General features: G+C 34.9%; 2 protein-coding genes across 3 annotated transcripts; both read left to right on the forward strand.

Moving 5' to 3' along the window:
* Positions 1–979: 979 nt before the first annotated feature.
* On the forward strand, positions 980–5,199 carry LOC133287074 (phosphatidylinositol/phosphatidylcholine transfer protein SFH8-like). Its single transcript, XM_061484632.1, has 11 exons — positions 980–1,249; positions 1,709–1,979; positions 2,069–2,168; positions 2,285–2,551; positions 2,639–2,716; positions 2,852–2,953; positions 3,335–3,384; positions 3,555–3,654; positions 3,753–3,851; positions 3,972–4,036; positions 4,125–5,199. Exons 1-10 carry the CDS (start codon positions 1,171–1,173, stop codon positions 4,023–4,025), a joined length of 1,200 nt encoding a protein of 399 aa, XP_061340616.1. The 5' UTR covers positions 980–1,170; the 3' UTR covers positions 4,026–4,036; positions 4,125–5,199.
* A 6,506-nt stretch (positions 5,200–11,705) lies between these two features.
* Positions 11,706–17,662, forward strand: LOC133287072 (phosphatidylinositol/phosphatidylcholine transfer protein SFH8-like). Of its 2 annotated transcripts, none has more exons than XM_061484629.1 (14): positions 11,706–11,976; positions 12,436–12,739; positions 12,829–12,928; positions 13,027–13,293; positions 13,381–13,458; positions 13,594–13,695; positions 13,793–13,842; positions 14,010–14,109; positions 14,212–14,310; positions 14,397–14,510; positions 14,781–14,919; positions 16,116–16,516; positions 17,087–17,165; positions 17,259–17,662. In XM_061484629.1, exons 1-14 carry the CDS (start codon positions 11,943–11,945, stop codon positions 17,330–17,332), a joined length of 1,941 nt encoding a protein of 646 aa, XP_061340613.1. In that variant the 5' UTR covers positions 11,706–11,942; the 3' UTR covers positions 17,333–17,662. The 2 variants fall into 2 exon arrangements, with proteins under 2 accessions (XP_061340613.1, XP_061340614.1); XM_061484630.1 differs by having other exon boundaries at positions 17,087–17,161.
* The last annotated feature ends 229 nt before the right edge of the window (positions 17,663–17,891 follow it).

Here is a 17,891-nt window from a genome sequence, read left to right on the forward strand (position 1 = left end):
TTTGGGAAATTTGCCTAAATACGGAAATGGATCCTCTCGTAATTAAAAAAAAAAGATATGGTCATATGTGATAATAATAACCCTAGAAAGGTGAATCAATGGTTTTGTCAGCACCAATCCACTTTTATATATGATTATGATTGTCCACATAATTATGTCAAATTTTTTTTTCAATGTTGTTGCAGCTGCTGGGATTTGAACTCAAGTCTTATGATAATGCCCAACAACAACTTACCATTGGACTGAGTTTGTTGGTTAATATACACCATTTAATATATATATATATATATATATATATATATATATATATATATATTATCATTTAAAAAAATTATTTCAAAATAACATTTAGTGAGAATCGAACCCTTGTTATAAAGATATAAATTATAGTTTTTTACCACTAAACTACATTTTGTTCTTAATTCACTTGCACTATTTAAAATATTTATTATGTAATTCAGTATAAAATATAAATTTTTATATATATATCCGGTTCATGCGATTGAATCAGTAACTCACCCTTTACTCTTCCGTACTCCCACCGGATCGATTACCGATCCGCGTTTAATAACATTGTCCCAAATACCTACCGAAATCAAAGACAAATCCGGCGAAAAACCAAAGATTAATGATGGAGAGCATGGTTGCCACGCGATTTGAGAAGTTTTTGAACGACATGACATAATTTCTTTTCAAGAACAAAGGAGGAAGGAGGCGCAGGGGTTTCTCTTCCAGGACAAAGAGAAGGTTTTAAAATAAAATCCACTTACTCAAGTAAGTAAGTCACTTACGCATGTAGTTGAATTGCTCAAGTACGGTAATCTTGAGTAACTCATTTAGGATTAAATATTAGTTAATTAGTCAAACATCGACAAATTAATTTATAATTCGAGGAGGGTGGAAACTCGAAAGTGATGTTTGTTTAATAAAAAATAAAGATAAAATGATGAATGAGCCATATTAAGCTAGGGCCAGAACTATTAGGGGGGTTAGAGAGAGAGAGAGAGAGAAGTGTTGGAGTGAAACACCGATTGATATATTCTTCTCATGATTCCCGAACATTCTCTTCTTATTTCATCTCCGGCGGCTACCCACGTGATTATAATCTCTTCTCTTCCCCGCGTTTAGCTTTGCACTTCCCCTGAATTTTTAGGGTTTTCTGAGTGGTGAATGTGGCTTCGCTGCACATTAATCATCGTTGCACGTTATACCACAATGTCCGGTCCACTCGATAGTTTAGCCAGACCCCGTCAGTTCCTTTTCTCTTTCTTTTTATGTGTTTTGTTTTTGTATTTTGCGTTTTGTTTCGTTCATCTCAGACTTCCTTTTCTTTTAATTGAGGGAAAGAAAGATGCGAAATTTGGGGATTCTGAGACTTTAGATCACGAGAACTCAATAAAAGCTAAGCTTTACAACTTGCAAAGAGTGGGGGGTTTAGCTTTAAAACCTGGCTGGCTCCCCTCAAAAATTGTATTTTGGTGAAATTGTTTGGTTTTTTCATTAGGAAAGATGCAAGGGTTTGTTTGTTCAAGAATTCTTTACCTTTTTGCTGCAAAATTGTTTCTTCATCTTGTTTTAACAAGTGTTTTTAGAAGTTGATCAAATTGTTAGAGCAACCGGGCAGGGTCAAGGACCTTGAATCAAACCTTTCTCTATTTTTTTATTTTGTTTTGGTGTTTTTTTTTTTTTAATGTTTTGATTTTGCCAGGTTTTGAGGGGTTCTCCGGTAGTGATGAGAAAAAAGAAAGGAGATCTGATTTTGAGTACTCTGAGGATGAAAGGAGGGCTAGAAAGAAAGCTCTTAATGCTTCTTCAGACTTCAACCATTCTCTAAAGAAAAAGAGCAGCAGTAGAAAAAGTGATGGACGGGATAGTTCAGTTTCCGTTGAGGAGCTGCAGGCTGTTGATGCATTTCGCCAATTGTTGGTTATGGATGAATTGCTTCCTGAAAAACATGATGATTTCCATATGATGTTAAGGTGATCAATATGTGTGTTAAGTTACTTTGATGATCTTGGCTCAATATATGGTCTTATACCTGTATTTTCTTAATTTGTACATTATACAGATTTCTGAAAGCAAGAAAGTTTGATATTGAAAAAGCAAAGCATATGTGGGCCGATATGCTACAATGGAGGAAGGGGTTTGGTGTTGACACTATTATGGAGGTAAAGGCGGATAGAATTTGGAAAATTTCACTTGGCTTCTGCAGATTTAAATTTGTGTGATGCGGTTAACCTATTTAGTGATTGGTTTCCTTACCATTGCATCCTCTGCGCTTCAGGATTTTGAGTTCAAAGAGTTAAATGAAGTCGTGAGGTACTATCCTCATGGTCATCATGGTGTCGATAAGGAGGGAAGACCTGTTTACATTGAAAGACTTGGAAAAGTGGATCCAAACAAAGTTATGCAAGTTACTACTATGGATAGATATGTGAAGTATTATGTGCAGGAGTTTGAGAAAGTTTTCGCCATTAAGTTTCCCGCTTGCACAATTGCTGCCAAAAGGCACATAGATTCAAGCACCACAATCTTGGACGTTCAAGGCGTGGTATGTTGCTTTTAATTATTCCTCATTGCATTGCATGTGAATTTCTATAACATACAATATAATTAATGTTATAGTGTCCACTTTTAGAGCCTTAAGAACTTTACCAGGTCTGCCCGGGACCTTGTCATGCGCTTGCAAACGATTGGTGATGACAATTACCCTGAGGTGCGCAATCTCAGTTCCTGTGTGATTTTTTAAGTTCCTTTTTCTGATATCATCAGTTATTGAAAATTTTAAAGAGGAACATGTACTAAGGTATCAGTGATTAATGATTTATTTGTTCTTTTATTAATTATACAGACTCTCTGCCAAATGTTTATCATAAATGCTGGCCCTGGGTTTAGGTTGCTGTGGAACACTGTCAAGTCTTTCCTTGATCCCAAAACAACTTCAAAGATTCATGTATGTAAAAATGCTATATTTTAGCTGTCTAAGGCTCTTTCATGATGGTTTAAGGCTGCTGAGAGTAGGGGTGTGCATGGATCAAATTGAACTGAATTTTTTGAAGAATTGAATCGAACTGGTTTAAGCGATTCGGTTCTGTTCAGTTTGAAACCGGTTCGGGTCGAACCTATTCTGAAAAGAAAAGAAAAGAAATAAAGTAATAAAACGGTTCGGTTCGGTTCTTGAACCGGTTCTTTAAAAACCAGTTGGGTTCATGAACTGGTTTCAAAAAACTGGTTATTTTAAGTGCAGTTCGGTTTAGTTCACAGTTCAATTTTTTGGTTCTTTTGCACACCCCTAGCTGACAGTGCTTGATGCTTCTTTGGAAACATTACTTAGGTTCTTGGATACAAGTACCAAAGCAAATTGCTTGAAATAATTGATGCCAGGTACTTACTGGACCTATTTTTTACATGTTTTTATTTTTTCTGTATCTTTGAATTTTTGTAATTTTGTTTGTTATTTTAACTGACCAATGTATTTAATTTATTAGCATCGCTACCAATTTGTAATTTGTGTTATCCTTCAAAATGGCTAATATTTTTGTGAACTTATGAAGTGATTTGCCAGAATTTCTGGGAGGTAACTGCACCTGTGCAGATCAGGGAGGGTGTCTCAGATCTGATAAAGGGCCCTGGAAAAATCCTGAAATATTGAAGGTTATATGCTGGCCTTGCCTTTTGATAGGTTCAACTGGTGTTCTACTATATTTATCTAGTTAAATGCTTACTTTAAATTGCATGCGGACATTTTGCAGATGATTCTCAGCGGTGAAACATGGGGGGTAAAGCAGGTAGTAAAAGTTCAAAACAGTGAAGGGAAGGTTATTGCGTACGTCAAACCACGATATCCAATGGTAATTTGTTGTATAACTTATTATTGCTTGAACTGACAGGAGGCCGATTTCTTTCCTTAATACCACTTCAGTGTCCTTTCATTATGTAACTTTATTGATTATGTCACTTCTTTCTTGCAGTTAAAAGGCAGTGATACGTCCACAGCTGAATCAGGGTCTGAAGATGTACAGTAACTACTAACAATGTAAGATATCATCAGTATTAGCAAAATATAATGCTTGTCAAGGAGCATATCCCGAACACTAAGTTATTCACATTGTGTTCTTTGTCAGTCTAAGGTAGTTGGAAAGTCGAGCTATGCTGGTAGTGGTAACTTCTCTGGGTATGACGAATATGTTCCCATGGTGGACAAAGCTGTTGATGCTAGCTAGAAGAATCAAGCATCACTCCCGAGGTCTCATTCTTCCAAAGCTTAACAACTGTATGTTAGCATTTATAGTAGATATAATTTTTCTATGAATCTTCTCATGGTGCTTATTGACCAAAAGTCAATAAGACTCTTCAAAAAGTAGTCCTGTACATCAAAATTGTGAGTGCTTTCTGTTCTAAATCTCAATAAAAACCCATTTCATTTTCAGCATAGTGACACTAATTGTCCCCTAATCTTTGTATAAAATTTGATGGCTGGGAATGTATTGATGTCACAAGCTTCAATGTATATTGCGTCATGATATAAAAGATTATGTTGAATTAAATCATGAATTCCGGACTAATCAATGTTGGATTGAAATTAACTGATATTTTGGTAGGCTTTATTGAAGAGATGAACTTGTTTTCTTTTAATGCTACTGTTCTTGTTGTCAGTATGCTGTGCACCATTCGCCTATTGCCTTAAATAGCACAATGCACTCCCTTGTTTTTAAACCCATTATTTTCAGTTTTTGAAATTTGAATTTTGTCACCAACTTTTAAAACAAGTTAATTTATTTTAAACTTTTTTTTTTTCTTTATACCGACCTTAATTGTTTCTTGGAGGCGAGTTGTGCCCATATTTTTTTGTATCCTACATCTAAACTCTTCCAGCTGCATATTTACCCCAAACTCCAACTAGATGGTCAACCATATGCAATGAGGCCCAAGATATGGTTGAAAGTAGCCATACCATATTACCATGTAATTGGAAACTAACTTTGGTGGTGGTTTGGTGCTGATCACTGTGATGGGGAGCTTTTTTGTAATCTGCTATTTGAACAGTGGAGTTGATCGTGACAGAACACAACATATTTCAGAGATTCGAGCACAGCAGAATAAAAAGTTGAAAGTAACTTAACATGGGTAAATATGGACCACACTGTTCAGTGATCTTCACAGATCCCCAATCCCAAGTTTGTTGGCCAAAGATGCAAGGTTGCTTTCTGTCCTTTCTGGGATTTTACAGGCAGGTGTTATGTTTGACTTCTCTCCAATTAGTATTACTTTCAAAACAAGTTTCTGCATTCTTTTTAGCACAGTTGGTAAATCGTTGATCGGTAATCCAAGTTAATTAGAGTTGCGAAAATGAATATTCTTTTTATTTATTTTTTTTAGGGACAAATCTGCCACTCATTTCATAGGGGCACGAGAAATAATGAGAAAGACACCATCAAAACATTGACATAGGACTCGATGACGTTATGATAATTACCAATAATAAAGCAGCTTAATGGGTGAGTAGTAGCACGTCCATCGCTTTAAAGTTTAAAGCCAGTTGGGACACGCATGATCTCAGACGTTAATTGCTGTTCTTTTAAGCATTTGGCGTAAGAAAAGATGTTACTCAACCAATGAAATAGCCATAGGAGGTAAAATTTGCAAGTTGCTTGGCAAGTATTAATTTGTTCATTCTCACAAACAAAACGAATAATATTAATTTGTCACGACGAAGAGAGTTTATTTTGTTGCATTTTGCGATATTCCTTTTTTATTTTTCTTCTGAAATAATTAAAAAAGAAAACATGCAATTAGAGAGATTCGTCCAATATGTAGAGGAAATTATTGCTTACTAAATTAAATCATTATAATAGTACTAATACTTACAAAATTCAAAGGACAAAGAGAAGGTTTAAGAAGTTCAACATCGATTTCAAATAATGAAAATTTAAAAGCAACAAAAAAAAAAGGAAAATCGTGGCACGATTAAAGAAGTTCCATATGGACTTTGACTTATTTTCGGCGATGATCCAGTAATCTTTTTTTGTTTTTCGTCACTTTTGATAAGGATGATCCAGCTTCATTTGTTGACCCGTTATTATTATTTTTTATAATAGTTGAATTAAAGTATCTAATAAAATATAGCAGTTTGCAAATACCCATAAGAATTCTTAATGGAATTTATTAAATTTAAAAATGACTTTAGAATATAATTGGATGACTTTTCGTTTCAATAAATATCAAAACCAATTTGCATAAGTTTAGGAGACGTGTTAAAATTAAAAAACAATCAGATATAAGGTTTTATTTTATATTTGATGTATTTTAAAATAAAATAAAATAAGCCATGAAATTAAAAAGTAGTACATCTTATTTTCATTAAAATAAATAAAATTAAGGAAAATAGAACAAATCTTTTTTTATTCATTTCTGTTCTGGAATGAATACAACAATTTCCATTTTTCCTATTCGCGTATCAAATGCTATCTTTAAAATTTTTCCACTATTCTCATTTTAAAATTTTTTTTTGTTCATAATCTTAAATGAATAGATATAGGGGTGTTAATCAATATATCCAAATCGATTCAAACCGCGGTGACCGAACCAAAAACCAATAATCGAATAAACCAAAAATTAAAAAACCAAAAATCGAAAAAAACCCGCAAATTTTAATTGAATTGGATCAGATTTCGGTTTGGTTGATGAAAACCTATCCAATCTAAACCAATCCAATATATTAATTTTTCTCTACCTACTTAGGCATTTTTCCAATCATAGTCCAACAAATTCTAAACCCAAGACCCATTAACCCATCAACTAAACATAAGAAAAAACTTAGCCACATTTCATCAGCAAAATTTCATCTGTGTAGAGCTTCATATCTCATTGCAAAAAAAAAAAAAAAATTATATTATCGTTTATTGATGTTTCTGTATTTCAATTTTTTTTACAAAGCTAATATATATAAAAGATATGTTATTTACACAATAATCATGAAACAATTCTAGTCTTTTCAAAAAATTGAAAATCAATATAATTTAAACCAAAATTTTTTGGATCAGAACAGATTTAAAAAAAAATCCAAATCGAATGGATTATATATGATCAAATTGAAAGAATTGGATCAAATGATTTTTAATTTCAAAGTCGATTAATTCAGACTGCAAGATCCAAAACATATGACAATATGTAACACCCCGTTCTAGAACCGGTTTGTTAGCATTACGTACGACATTAAGCGCAGTTACAATCACACGATTGAATTAAACACGGATGAACTTTTTCCTTTTTATTCATAAAAGTCTTTGTTTAAAATCCACTTTGTAATGTGATTATAACTTAAATCATAGGTAGACTTCCAATTGTAAGTCTTATTTAGCCCACCAATCTTAAAACTCAATTTTATTGTTCTTGAACACTAAACACGTATACTCTTTATTTATTTAAGAAATTCCTATACTACTTTGATGGTTCTCAATTTCTAATATGTTATAGGATTTTTTACTAGCTACGTGTGAGTTCAAACCGCGCTCAAATCGGAGAACCGTAGCTCGAGTTATGAAATTTCTAAAAAAATGGATGCTGAAATCCCCAGGACCCCAGGCTCATAGCGTGAGTCTCACGCTCATAGCGTGAGAAGTCAGAGAGGTTGACGCTTATAGCGTGAGTCTCACGCTCATAGCGTCAAACCTACTGATGGTTGGCGCTCATAGCGTGAATTTGACGCTAAGAGCGTCGCCGTTCTGGAGCAAGCACCAAAACCGGGCAATCTGACCTACCTATGGTGTTCTACCCATAACTTAAGTTATACTCATCCAAATCACACAATCTTGGTCTCTATGGAAAGTTAAGAAAAGATCTACAACTTCCATTAAGACACAAGGGTCCAAATCTACCATATAGGATGCGAAAATTGGACAACAAGACGGGATATCTTTACTTTTACTTGGATTTTCAACCTAAAGGTCTTCTTTCACCTAATTGACATCATATAATCCTTTCAATAAATGGTGCTTAGTTCTTGCAAGGTACATATACATCAAAAGAGACATGCATATCATTTCCTCATATACCTATATCCTATAATTACAACATGTCTTAATTACAATTCATGGGACTTAGTTACAAAACACTATGATCAATCCCTTGGTTCTCATCAACAAAAGAGGTACCCAACAGAGATGAGCATATGCTAAGTCCATCAAAATAGGAGATAACATACATATAGCTATTGACTTTCAAATGTAAATCCTATACATGGTACTACTACATGTCATATATAATCCAAAAGAATGCGACATCTTCATGCATCTACTAATCCAAATATGGCCACTTCCCACCAGAGGCTCCTGTAGCATCTTTACCTGAAAGGGGTTCCTCACAACACGAGGTGAGATATACGAATATATCACAGTAAACCAGGGGTCCTTGGAGCATCTCTCCATCCCATAGTTCAATAACAGTGTAATAGCAATAACAATAATAATAATAATGCAATAAACACATATCCATGCAGTGTGTAACAAACATCTCCAGGAGAAATCCCTCGAGCTCTCAAGCTGTCATAAGGATACTCAGATGCAAATAGTCTTACTGGCCAGCTAAACTACCAAGTATAAATTACGCATCGTCGTGCAACATACGAAACATAGGGAAACACAATCCTATGCCACACCAAATGCATACACATACGTATAACAAAGCATTAAACTATTTCATTGCATTTACATACACTATCAACAACCACTACCCATAGGGTTGGCAAAAACGAGCCAACCCGACGTAACCCGCCAAAAATGAGCCGGTTGGGTTGGCATAAATGAGCTGCCAACCCGAGTCAACCCGGCTCATTTCAACCCGTGAAAAAATGAGCCAACCCACAGGTGAAATGAGCCAGCTCGCGGGTTGAGTTTTTTTTTTCTTTTTAATAAAATAATACAAAATATAATATACAAAAATGGACAAAACTCACACATATTGTCATCATTTTTCTTCCTTCTCTAAACCTAAGTCCCTAATCTTCTCACATCCTTGTCATTTTTATATTGTTAGGCTTTGCTGGCTCTGTTTGGTTCAAATATCTTAGCCACTTGGTAGCAAGTGGTTCTGATTATTACTGGATGTTGATGCAAATTTGTTGTGAAGAAAATTCGAAATTAAAATATTTTGCTTTTATTTCTCATTTTGTAACCCTTTGTTTAAGCTAATGGAAGTCACATAGCTGGTGCATTAATACTACAGGGTCATTTAAATAGGCTGAAAATGAGCCAACTCGGAGCCAACCCGCAAGCCAACTCGCGAGCTATTTATTCAAGCCAACCCACGAGCCATATTTTGAGCCAACCCGCGAGCCAACCCTAACCCGACTCGGGTCGGGTTGGGTTGGGTTTTCTGGCTCGTTTTTTTTTCGAGCCAACCCTAACCCGACTCGTTTTTTTTCGGGTTGAATGCGGGTTAGGTCGGGTCGAGCCGGGTTGGCCCGTTTTGCCAACCCCAACTACCCATTCAGGGCTTGGTGGAACAGTAAAGAGATTTACACCCAAGGTCCGAAGGCTTACCTCAAAGCTTCTGTTCAACCTTTGTTCTTCACCAACAATTTCCACAACCAGTCAACTTCGCATCCAAGCTATAACTTGCAAAATTCACCTATCCAATTGGGCTAATCAAGCTCCATAGCTTGCTCCAATGGTTGGTCACTCAAGGTTGGTCCAAATGCCTCAATCCTAGACATAACATGGACACCATCAATAATCAACCAAACCAAACCATTGATTTCTAATGCATGAAAGTCTAAGACCAAGCATTAAATCTTGAAATTTTCAAAGTATAATCAATTGACTATCTAAGCTCATTTTCACCGATTAAATGTCATTCCTAGCATTATTCATAACATACACTAAGCCTCACTCTTCCTTGAACATAGCCAATCTACTCACATTATCATAAAACCATAAAAATACTATTCATCATCTTCCTCAACATGCAATCTCCATGAAAATAGAGTTTAAGGAGTAAAATCTTACCACCAATGGTTGCATAATCAAGGAGTGATGGTTCCTCAAGTTTCCACGAAAAGAATCACTCTCAAACTCCTCAAATCATCAATGGTTTGAATTTTTGGGAGGAACAATCTCACACCACAAGGCTCCCCACCACAAACCAAGCTTGAATTAAGGATGAGAGTAAGAATCTAAGTTGTTTAGGCTTTTGAATCAAGGAAAAATGTCAAGAATGGAGGGAGCTAGGGTTTGGACTTCAAGGTTTCTTCTCCCTTTCTCTTCTCTTTTTGCTCGACGGGTGTGTGTGTGTGGGGAATGGTTAAGTGAAATCAAGCGGGTATTAGTTCGTCTATCTATTCAACTCCATAAATCACCAAACTTTACCTGAAGGTCTGGAATATTTTTCTAGGAGTATTTTCATTTTCATATTTTGAGTACTTTTGCCTACACCCATTTATACAACTTAATTTTCACCGAGTACACTTTTTACCTCAAAAGTGATCCCAATTCACTTAATTAGGTCCTATATATAATTTTACTCACTGATACATACTTAATTATTTAATCACATATAATTTACTAATTAAGTAGGTTAGGACTATTATAGGATATATACAAGTTGCTTAACAAAGGTAACGTAATGTATCAAATACTGATTGATTCTGTTCAGATCCTAATTTGTGATCTCACTCTCAATAAGGTGAGTTGTATTTTATTATACAAGAATTGATAAAACGACGCGTTTAAATAGATGAAAGTTACCAATAAAGCAATTAAAATATTTTACTCGATTGTCATGTCACGTATGCGAATGAAACACCATTAACTTAAGTTAATAATTGTGCAACAAACAAACGAAGGAAGTAGGAAAATAGTTTTTTTTTTAATTGAAAATTCAGAAATTTAATTGTTAAAAACTAAAAAAAAAAAATTAATATAAAGAAACTAAAAGTGCAATTAAGTCTTTAAAAAATGAATAAAACAAAATAAATACAAATAACATATTTTCTGTAACTGAATAAATTTTGTAAAGACCAAAAAGCACTAAATGGGAATTGAATAAAACTTGATGTAGCAATAAATAATATATTAAAAAGAGTGTACGTAGGAAATTAATGTATCACGACAAATGGAACACTACTCTTATTGACGAAGCCAATAGTTTTGTTACAGAATGGTCAAGACGACAAGAAGAATAGGGTAGGGGAATAGTGACTTGTCACTACGCAGGCCATATAGCTGACCTAATCATTGGGCCGCTTCCTATTGGTTCCCCCTTATTCTATTTCCTTTTCTTCTTTTTTTGGTTTAACTCTTTTTGAAAAAAAAAAAGAAAAAAAGAAAAAGAAAAACGGGTGTGGATCCTCTCATGTGAAAAAAAGGTTATGTGGTCATGTTATTTGATCACAACCACTCATTTAAAAATTATACATTTTTCTCTCTCTTATACATTTTAAATGAGTGGTTGTGATCAAATAATATGACTACATGACCACTTTTCCACGTAAGAAGATTCACTCCCAAAGAAAACCTACCTCCATGCTTGGCTTCATTTCGTTTTCTTTCTGTTTTCTCCACCGCCACGTGTCAGTTATTCTATCTCTTTCTTTCTAGCTGTCTCTGACCTTGACCGGCGATTATTATGGCAAATTATATTTAATCAGAATTAATTTAATCAATTATTATGATTAATTGATTATGATATGATTTATGAAACTAGGGTCAGAACTCAGAAGAAGTAATAGCAGACAGAGAGAGAGAGAGCAGTGTTGGATTGGAGTATAAACATCGATTGACATTCTTCTCGTGATTCGCGAACATTCTCTTCTTAATTCAGCTCCGGCGGCTACACAAACGAGTCTCGTCTCATCTCTTCTCTTCACCGCTGAATTCTTTAGGGTTTTTCTGAGTGGTGAATGTGGCTTCGCTGCGACATTAATCATCGTTGCATGTTATAGCACAATGTCCGGTCCACTTGATCGTTTTGCAAGACCCTGTCAGTTTCTTTTCTCTTTCTTTTTTTATGTGTTTTGTTTGTTTTTGTGCATTTTACTGTTTCGTTCATCTCAGCCTAAGGTTTCTTCTGAATGAGGGAAAGAAAGATGCGAACTTTTCGGGTTCTGAGACTTTAGATCAAGAGAATTCAGCAAACCTAACCTTTACAACTTGCAAAGTGTGGGGGTTTAGTTCTTAACCCTGGCTTGCTCCCCTCCAAAATGTGGTTTTTGGTTAATTTGTTTGGTTTTTTTCATTAGGAAAGATGCAAGGTTTTGTTTGTTCAAGAATTCCTTACCTTTTTTGCTGCAAAATTGTTTCTTCTTCTTGTTTTAACTAGTTTTTTAGAAGTTGATCAAATTGTTAGGGAAACCAGGCAGGGTCTAGGACCTTGAAACCTTTCTCTGTTTTTTGTTTTGTTTTGGTGGTTTACTTTTTGTAATGTTTTTGATTTTGCCAGGTTTTGAGGGGTTCTCCGGTAGTGATGAGAAAAAAGAAAGGAGATCTGATTTTGAGAACTCTGAGGATGAAAGGAGGTCAAGAATCGGATCTCTCAAGAAGAAAGCACTCAATGCTTCTTCCAAATTCAAGCATTCTCTAAAGAAAAATCGAGGCCGGAGAAAAAGTGATGGGCGCGTTAGCTCAGTTTCCATTGAGGATGTTCGGGATGTTGAGGAACTGCAAGCTGTTGATGCGTTTAGGCAATCGTTGATTATGGATGAATTGCTTCCAGAAAAACATGATGATTTCCATGTGATGTTAAGGTGATCTAGTTTGGTGTTAATTTACTTTGATGATCTTGGCTCAACAGATGGTCTTATACCTGTATTTTCATAATTTGTACGTTTTACAGATTTCTCAAAGCAAGAAAGTTTGATATTGAAAAAGCAAAGCATATGTGGGCCGATATGCTACAATGGAGGAAGGAATTTGGTGTTGACACTATTATGGAGGTAAAGGCCGATAGAATTTGGAAAAGATTTAAATCTATGTGACAAGATTAACCTATTTACTGATTGATTTCCTTACCATTGAATCCTCTGCGCTTCAGGATTTTGAGTTCAAAGAGGTAGATGAAGTCGTGAGGTATTATCCTCATGGTCATCATGGTGTCGATAAGGAGGGAAGACCTGTTTACATTGAAAGACTTGGAAAAGTGGATCCAAACAAACTTATGCAAGTTACAACTATGGATAGATATGTAAAGTACCATGTACAGGAGTTTGAGAAAGCTTTCGCAATTAAGTTTCCTGCTTGCACAATTGCTGCCAAAAGGCACATAGATTCAAGCACCACAATCTTAGATGTTCAAGGCGTGGTATGTTGCTATTAATTATTCCTCATTGCATTACCGGTGAATTTCTATAACATACAATAAAATTAATGTTATAGTGTCAACTTTTAGGGCCTTAAGAACTTTACCAAGTCTGCCCGGGAACTTGTCATGCGGTTACAAAAGGTTGATGGTGACAATTACCCTGAGGTGTGCTATCTCAGTTCCTCTGTGATTTTGTTATGTTCCTTATTTTGATTCATCAGCTATCGATAATTTTAAAGATGAACATGTACTACGGTCTGAGTGATTAATGATTTATTTGTTCTTTTATTAATTATACAGACTCTCTGCCAAATGTTTATCATAAATGCTGGCCCTGGGTTTAGGTTACTGTGGAACACTGTCAAGTCTTTCCTTGATCCAAAAACAACTTCAAAGATTCATGTACGTAAAAATGCTATATTTTAGCTGTCTAAGGTTCTTTTCATGATGCTTTAAGGCTGCTGACAGTGCTTGATGCTTCTTTGGAAACATTACTTAGGTTCTTGGAAACAAGTATCAAAGCAAATTGCTTGAAGTAATCGATGCTAGGTACTTAATGGACTTATTTTTTACATTTTTTTTTTCTGTATCTTTGAATTTTTGTAATTTTGTTTTCTTTTCAACTGACCAATGTAATTTATACATTAGCATCGCAACCAATTTGTAATATGTATCATCCTTCAAAATGCCTAATATTTTTTGTGAACTTAATGAAGTGAGTTGCCAGAATTTCTGGGAGGTAACTGCACCTGTGCAGATCAGGGAGGGTGTCTCAGATCCGATAAAGGGCCCTGGAAAAATCCTGAAATATTGAAGGTTATATGCTGGCCTTACTTGCCCTTTGATCGGTTCAACAAGTGTTCTACTATATTTATCTTGTTATATGCTTACTGTTGATTGAATGTGGACATTTTGCAGATGATTCTCAGCGGTAAAACCCGGGGGACAAGGCAGGTAGTCAAATTTCTAAACAGTGAAGGGAAGGTTATTGCCTACGTCAAACCACGAAATCCAATGGTAATTTGTTTTATAAATTATTATTGCTTGAACTGAAAGGAGGCCGATTTTATTCCTTTATTGATTATGTCACTTCTTTCTTGCAGGTAAAAGGCAGTGATACGCCCACAGCTGAATCGGGGTCTGAAGATGAAGATATAGCTTCTCCAAGAGTGTCGAAAAGTTACTCACACCTTATGTTGACCCCTGTTCGTGAGGAAGTAAGTGTCGATCTAGTGATCTGTTAACTCAAATTGTTTTCATTGAACAGCAGTTCTTTTGTGCAACTCTCCTCCCCTTTCTAAATTTAATGGCAGCAAAATCTTCTTTCGTCATTCTTACACCTATTATTCTGTGAGTTTAGTGTGTATTTATTTAAATGTACAGTAAGTATTCACAATGTTTGAAGATATCGTGAGGATTATCAAAATATAATGCTTGTCAAGGAGCCTGTCGCTAACACAAGTTATTCTCATTGTGTTCTTTGTCAGTCTAAGGTAGTTGGAAAGTCAAGCTATGCTGGTAGTGGTAACTTACCTGGTTATGACGAATATGTTCCAATGGTGGACAAAGCTGTTGATGCTACCTGGAAGAATCAAGCATCACTCCAGAGGTCTCATTCTTCAAAAGGTTAACAACTGTAGCATAACATTTATAGTCGATATAAATTTTGCTTCAAAAAGTAATCCTAAATGTCAGAATTGTGAGTGCTTTGTGTTCTAAATCTCCATAGAAACCCATTTCATTTTCAGCATAGTGACACTAATTGTCCCCTAACCTTTGTAAGAAATTGATGGCTGGGAATGTATTGATGTCACGAGCTTCAGTCTATAATGTGTCATAAATAAAAGATAATGTTCAATTAAATCATGAATTATGAACTAATCAATGTTGGATTGAAGTGAACTGATATTTTGGTAGGCTTTATTGAAGAGATGAACTTGTTTTCTTTTAATGCTCATCCTCTTGTTGTCAGTATGTTGTGCACCATTCACCTATTGCCTTAAATTGCACAATCCACTCCTTTGCTTTTAAAACCTAATATTTTCAGTTTTTAAATTTGAAAATTTTCTTCAATTTTAAAAACAAGTTAGAGTATTTCAACATGTGAAAATGGTGTAATTACTTCAGTTGCACTGAATAATTTCTTGTTTCGAGACACAGAATTTCAGGTCCTGCAATTAAGAATTTTAGAGTCTTTTTGGCACAACTATTTTTAAGGTAAAAGCTACTTTTGTGCTAAAATTAAAAAAAGCTTAAAAAATAAAGCTGAAAGCTGTTTGATAATTGTATAAAGTTATTTTTAAGGTTTTGAATAGAGGGAGATGAAATAATTTGTTATTAGGATAAATGATAAAATTTATAAATACAGGTTTAGAATAAGGGTAAAATTGAAAAATAAATATGAGAATTCCAAAATGCTGACATACATCTTAAAAAAAGCTCCTCAGCTTTTAGCTTTTTATTTTTTTCTTCATTATAAAAAAGAGATTTTTTTATGAAAAGAGCTTTTGTAATATTATGTTTGGCTAAACTTTTGTTTATCCGGATAAGAGAAGCTAAAAATAAGAGTTTCCAATCAGGCACTAAGCTCTTGGAAGAGTTGATCCTTGGGAACTTGACATGGTATTTGTTCTTTGTCAGTGCTTTATGAGCAAAAGGCTTTTGTTTGAGGGGTTTGTTTGGGATGTAAGTAAATCCAGAAGTCCCGAGCTTGCACCTAAAAGCTTAAGCATTTGGGAGAGCTGGTGGTTTGCTGGGTTTCTTAATTTGAATTATGTGATGTAATTTGCTATGGAAATATTAAATTTAATTTTCCATTACAGGAACACCCCTTCCTGACCCTCCAAAAACTCCTGAAGGGATTCGAGCTCGGATTTGGGTATTCCTTACTGTCTTCTGTTTGACCCTGTTTACTCTCTTCCGATCAGTCACATGCCGTGTGACCAAGAAACTTCCTGCAGTATCATCTGATGATTATCAGAGTACTTTAGAGCCTACTGTTAATGCAACAGACAAGGAAGATGATCTTCCACCTTCAATGACTCAAGCTAATACAGAGGCAATTCTCCTTTCCTCCATGACGAAAAGGTTAGGTGAGCTTGAAGAGAAGGTTGACACGCTCCAATCTAAGCCATCTGAGATGCCTTATGAGAAAGCGGAATTGCTAAACGCTGCTGTCTGCCGGGTGGATGCTTTGGAAGCAGAGTTAATTGCAACTAAAAAGGTAGGATGCTATAATTTTGTTTTCCTTTACTTTTTAAGAAACTGCAGTCGTGATGATGCACTTTATATGTGCATATCTATTACACTGAGGTATATTTATTTCTTCTTTTTCTTATTTGTTTATCATCTTTATTTAAAACTAAAAATATGCCTTGTTTCCATTAGCTGGCGGCTATGTGAATGGACAGACACACACATGCGATGTTTTTCTTCATGTCTGATTATCTTACATTTAGTGTTAAAAAAATCTTTCAATCTGCATGGAACTGAGGCACGATAATTGTTAAATGTTTTTCTACTAATGCTAATTATGTTACAGAAGTTTTAATTGTTTTAGATTATCATTTCTTTACAGTTTTCACTTCATGGTGAATTATCCAAATTGCGCATTGCAGTTGTGCTTTTGTGCTTTTGTTCTCTTTATGCATGCATATCTTTTTCCCCATGTTTATTTTTGGGTGTATTTTCTAAATGTCATATTATGGCTGTGGAGATCTGATGAATGCATAGTTTTTCATTTTTTCCTCACCTGAGTAATCCTTACATTTGCACTTTCTGGATTGTGCAATAGGCTCTCTATGAAGCTTTGATGAGGCAAGAAGAGTTGCTTGCTTACATTGATAGACAAGAAGAAGCTAAGTTACGGGTAAGTTATCACATGTATCTTTTGAACACAACCTTAGAGGGACATTTTTCAGGTTTCTGATATTTCTCTTTCTTTCATTTTGCTGCTTGTTAATCAGAAGAAGAAGTTTTGCTGGTGAGTTTTGTTGCTGTTAGAAAGAGAGACGCTAGAGGTGGAGATTATTTAATGTGATCCGGGAACACCATTTTTTAAGTGGTTCCTTTGTGTAAATAGGAGGGTAAAATTGGAAAAGAGAGAAAATAACAGGGATAAAAAAGGAAAGAAAAAATTAATGTTATGAGAAGGAGCATCAAAAGATTCAATTGTCCTGAACCATATAAAATATTTCGGGTATATTTAATCATGGTGTTTCTAAGGAGTGTTGACCTTGTCATGATGTAAACTCTGAACACTGACTTAGTTTACACTGACTTATTTTGTAGTTTCCCAAGTAATTCCCTGGTCGTTTTGTTTGGGTATTCTTATGAGATACCCAGGCAATTGTAAAAGGCATTTTTTTTTGGATCCATGTTTGGTCAAGTTAATTAAAAATTTAGTAAGCAAACTTGAATGCCCATCCTTTATCAATTGTGAGCAAAAACAGCCTAGAAATGCCACTTTTAATGTGGTATTGTTAGATGACTGGGAAAATAGATAAAAGAAAACATAGACTTACAAAATTTTAATCAATTTATCCGGTAATATTTCGTCTAACCAAATAACTTTTTTTTAATTTTACCACAAACTTACT

Source organism: Gastrolobium bilobum, unplaced genomic scaffold, assembly GCF_033153095.1.
Source record: "Gastrolobium bilobum isolate Gb01-03AN ecotype WA unplaced genomic scaffold, APGP_CSIRO_Gbil_v1 utg1487, whole genome shotgun sequence".
Lineage (NCBI taxonomy): Eukaryota > Viridiplantae > Streptophyta > Magnoliopsida > Fabales > Fabaceae > Gastrolobium > Gastrolobium bilobum.

Excerpts from the sequence above, each read along its gene's own strand:
- LOC133287074 (XM_061484632.1), top strand. The coding sequence starts at position 1,171 with ATGTGGCTTCGCTGCACATTAATCATCGTTGCACGTTATACCACAATG. Across the intron at positions 1,250-1,708 it reads CGATAGTTTAGCCAGACCCC|GTTTTGAGGGGTTCTCCGGT; the intron begins GTCAGTTCCTTT and ends TGATTTTGCCAG. Across the intron at positions 3,655-3,752 it reads AAAATCCTGAAATATTGAAG|ATGATTCTCAGCGGTGAAAC; the intron begins GTTATATGCTGG and ends GACATTTTGCAG.
- LOC133287072 (XM_061484629.1), top strand. The coding sequence starts at position 11,943 with ATGTCCGGTCCACTTGATCGTTTTGCAAGACCCT. Across the intron at positions 12,929-13,026 it reads GTGTTGACACTATTATGGAG|GATTTTGAGTTCAAAGAGGT; the intron begins GTAAAGGCCGAT and ends TCTGCGCTTCAG. Across the intron at positions 14,920-16,115 it reads GAGGTCTCATTCTTCAAAAG|GAACACCCCTTCCTGACCCT; the intron begins GTTAACAACTGT and ends TTTCCATTACAG.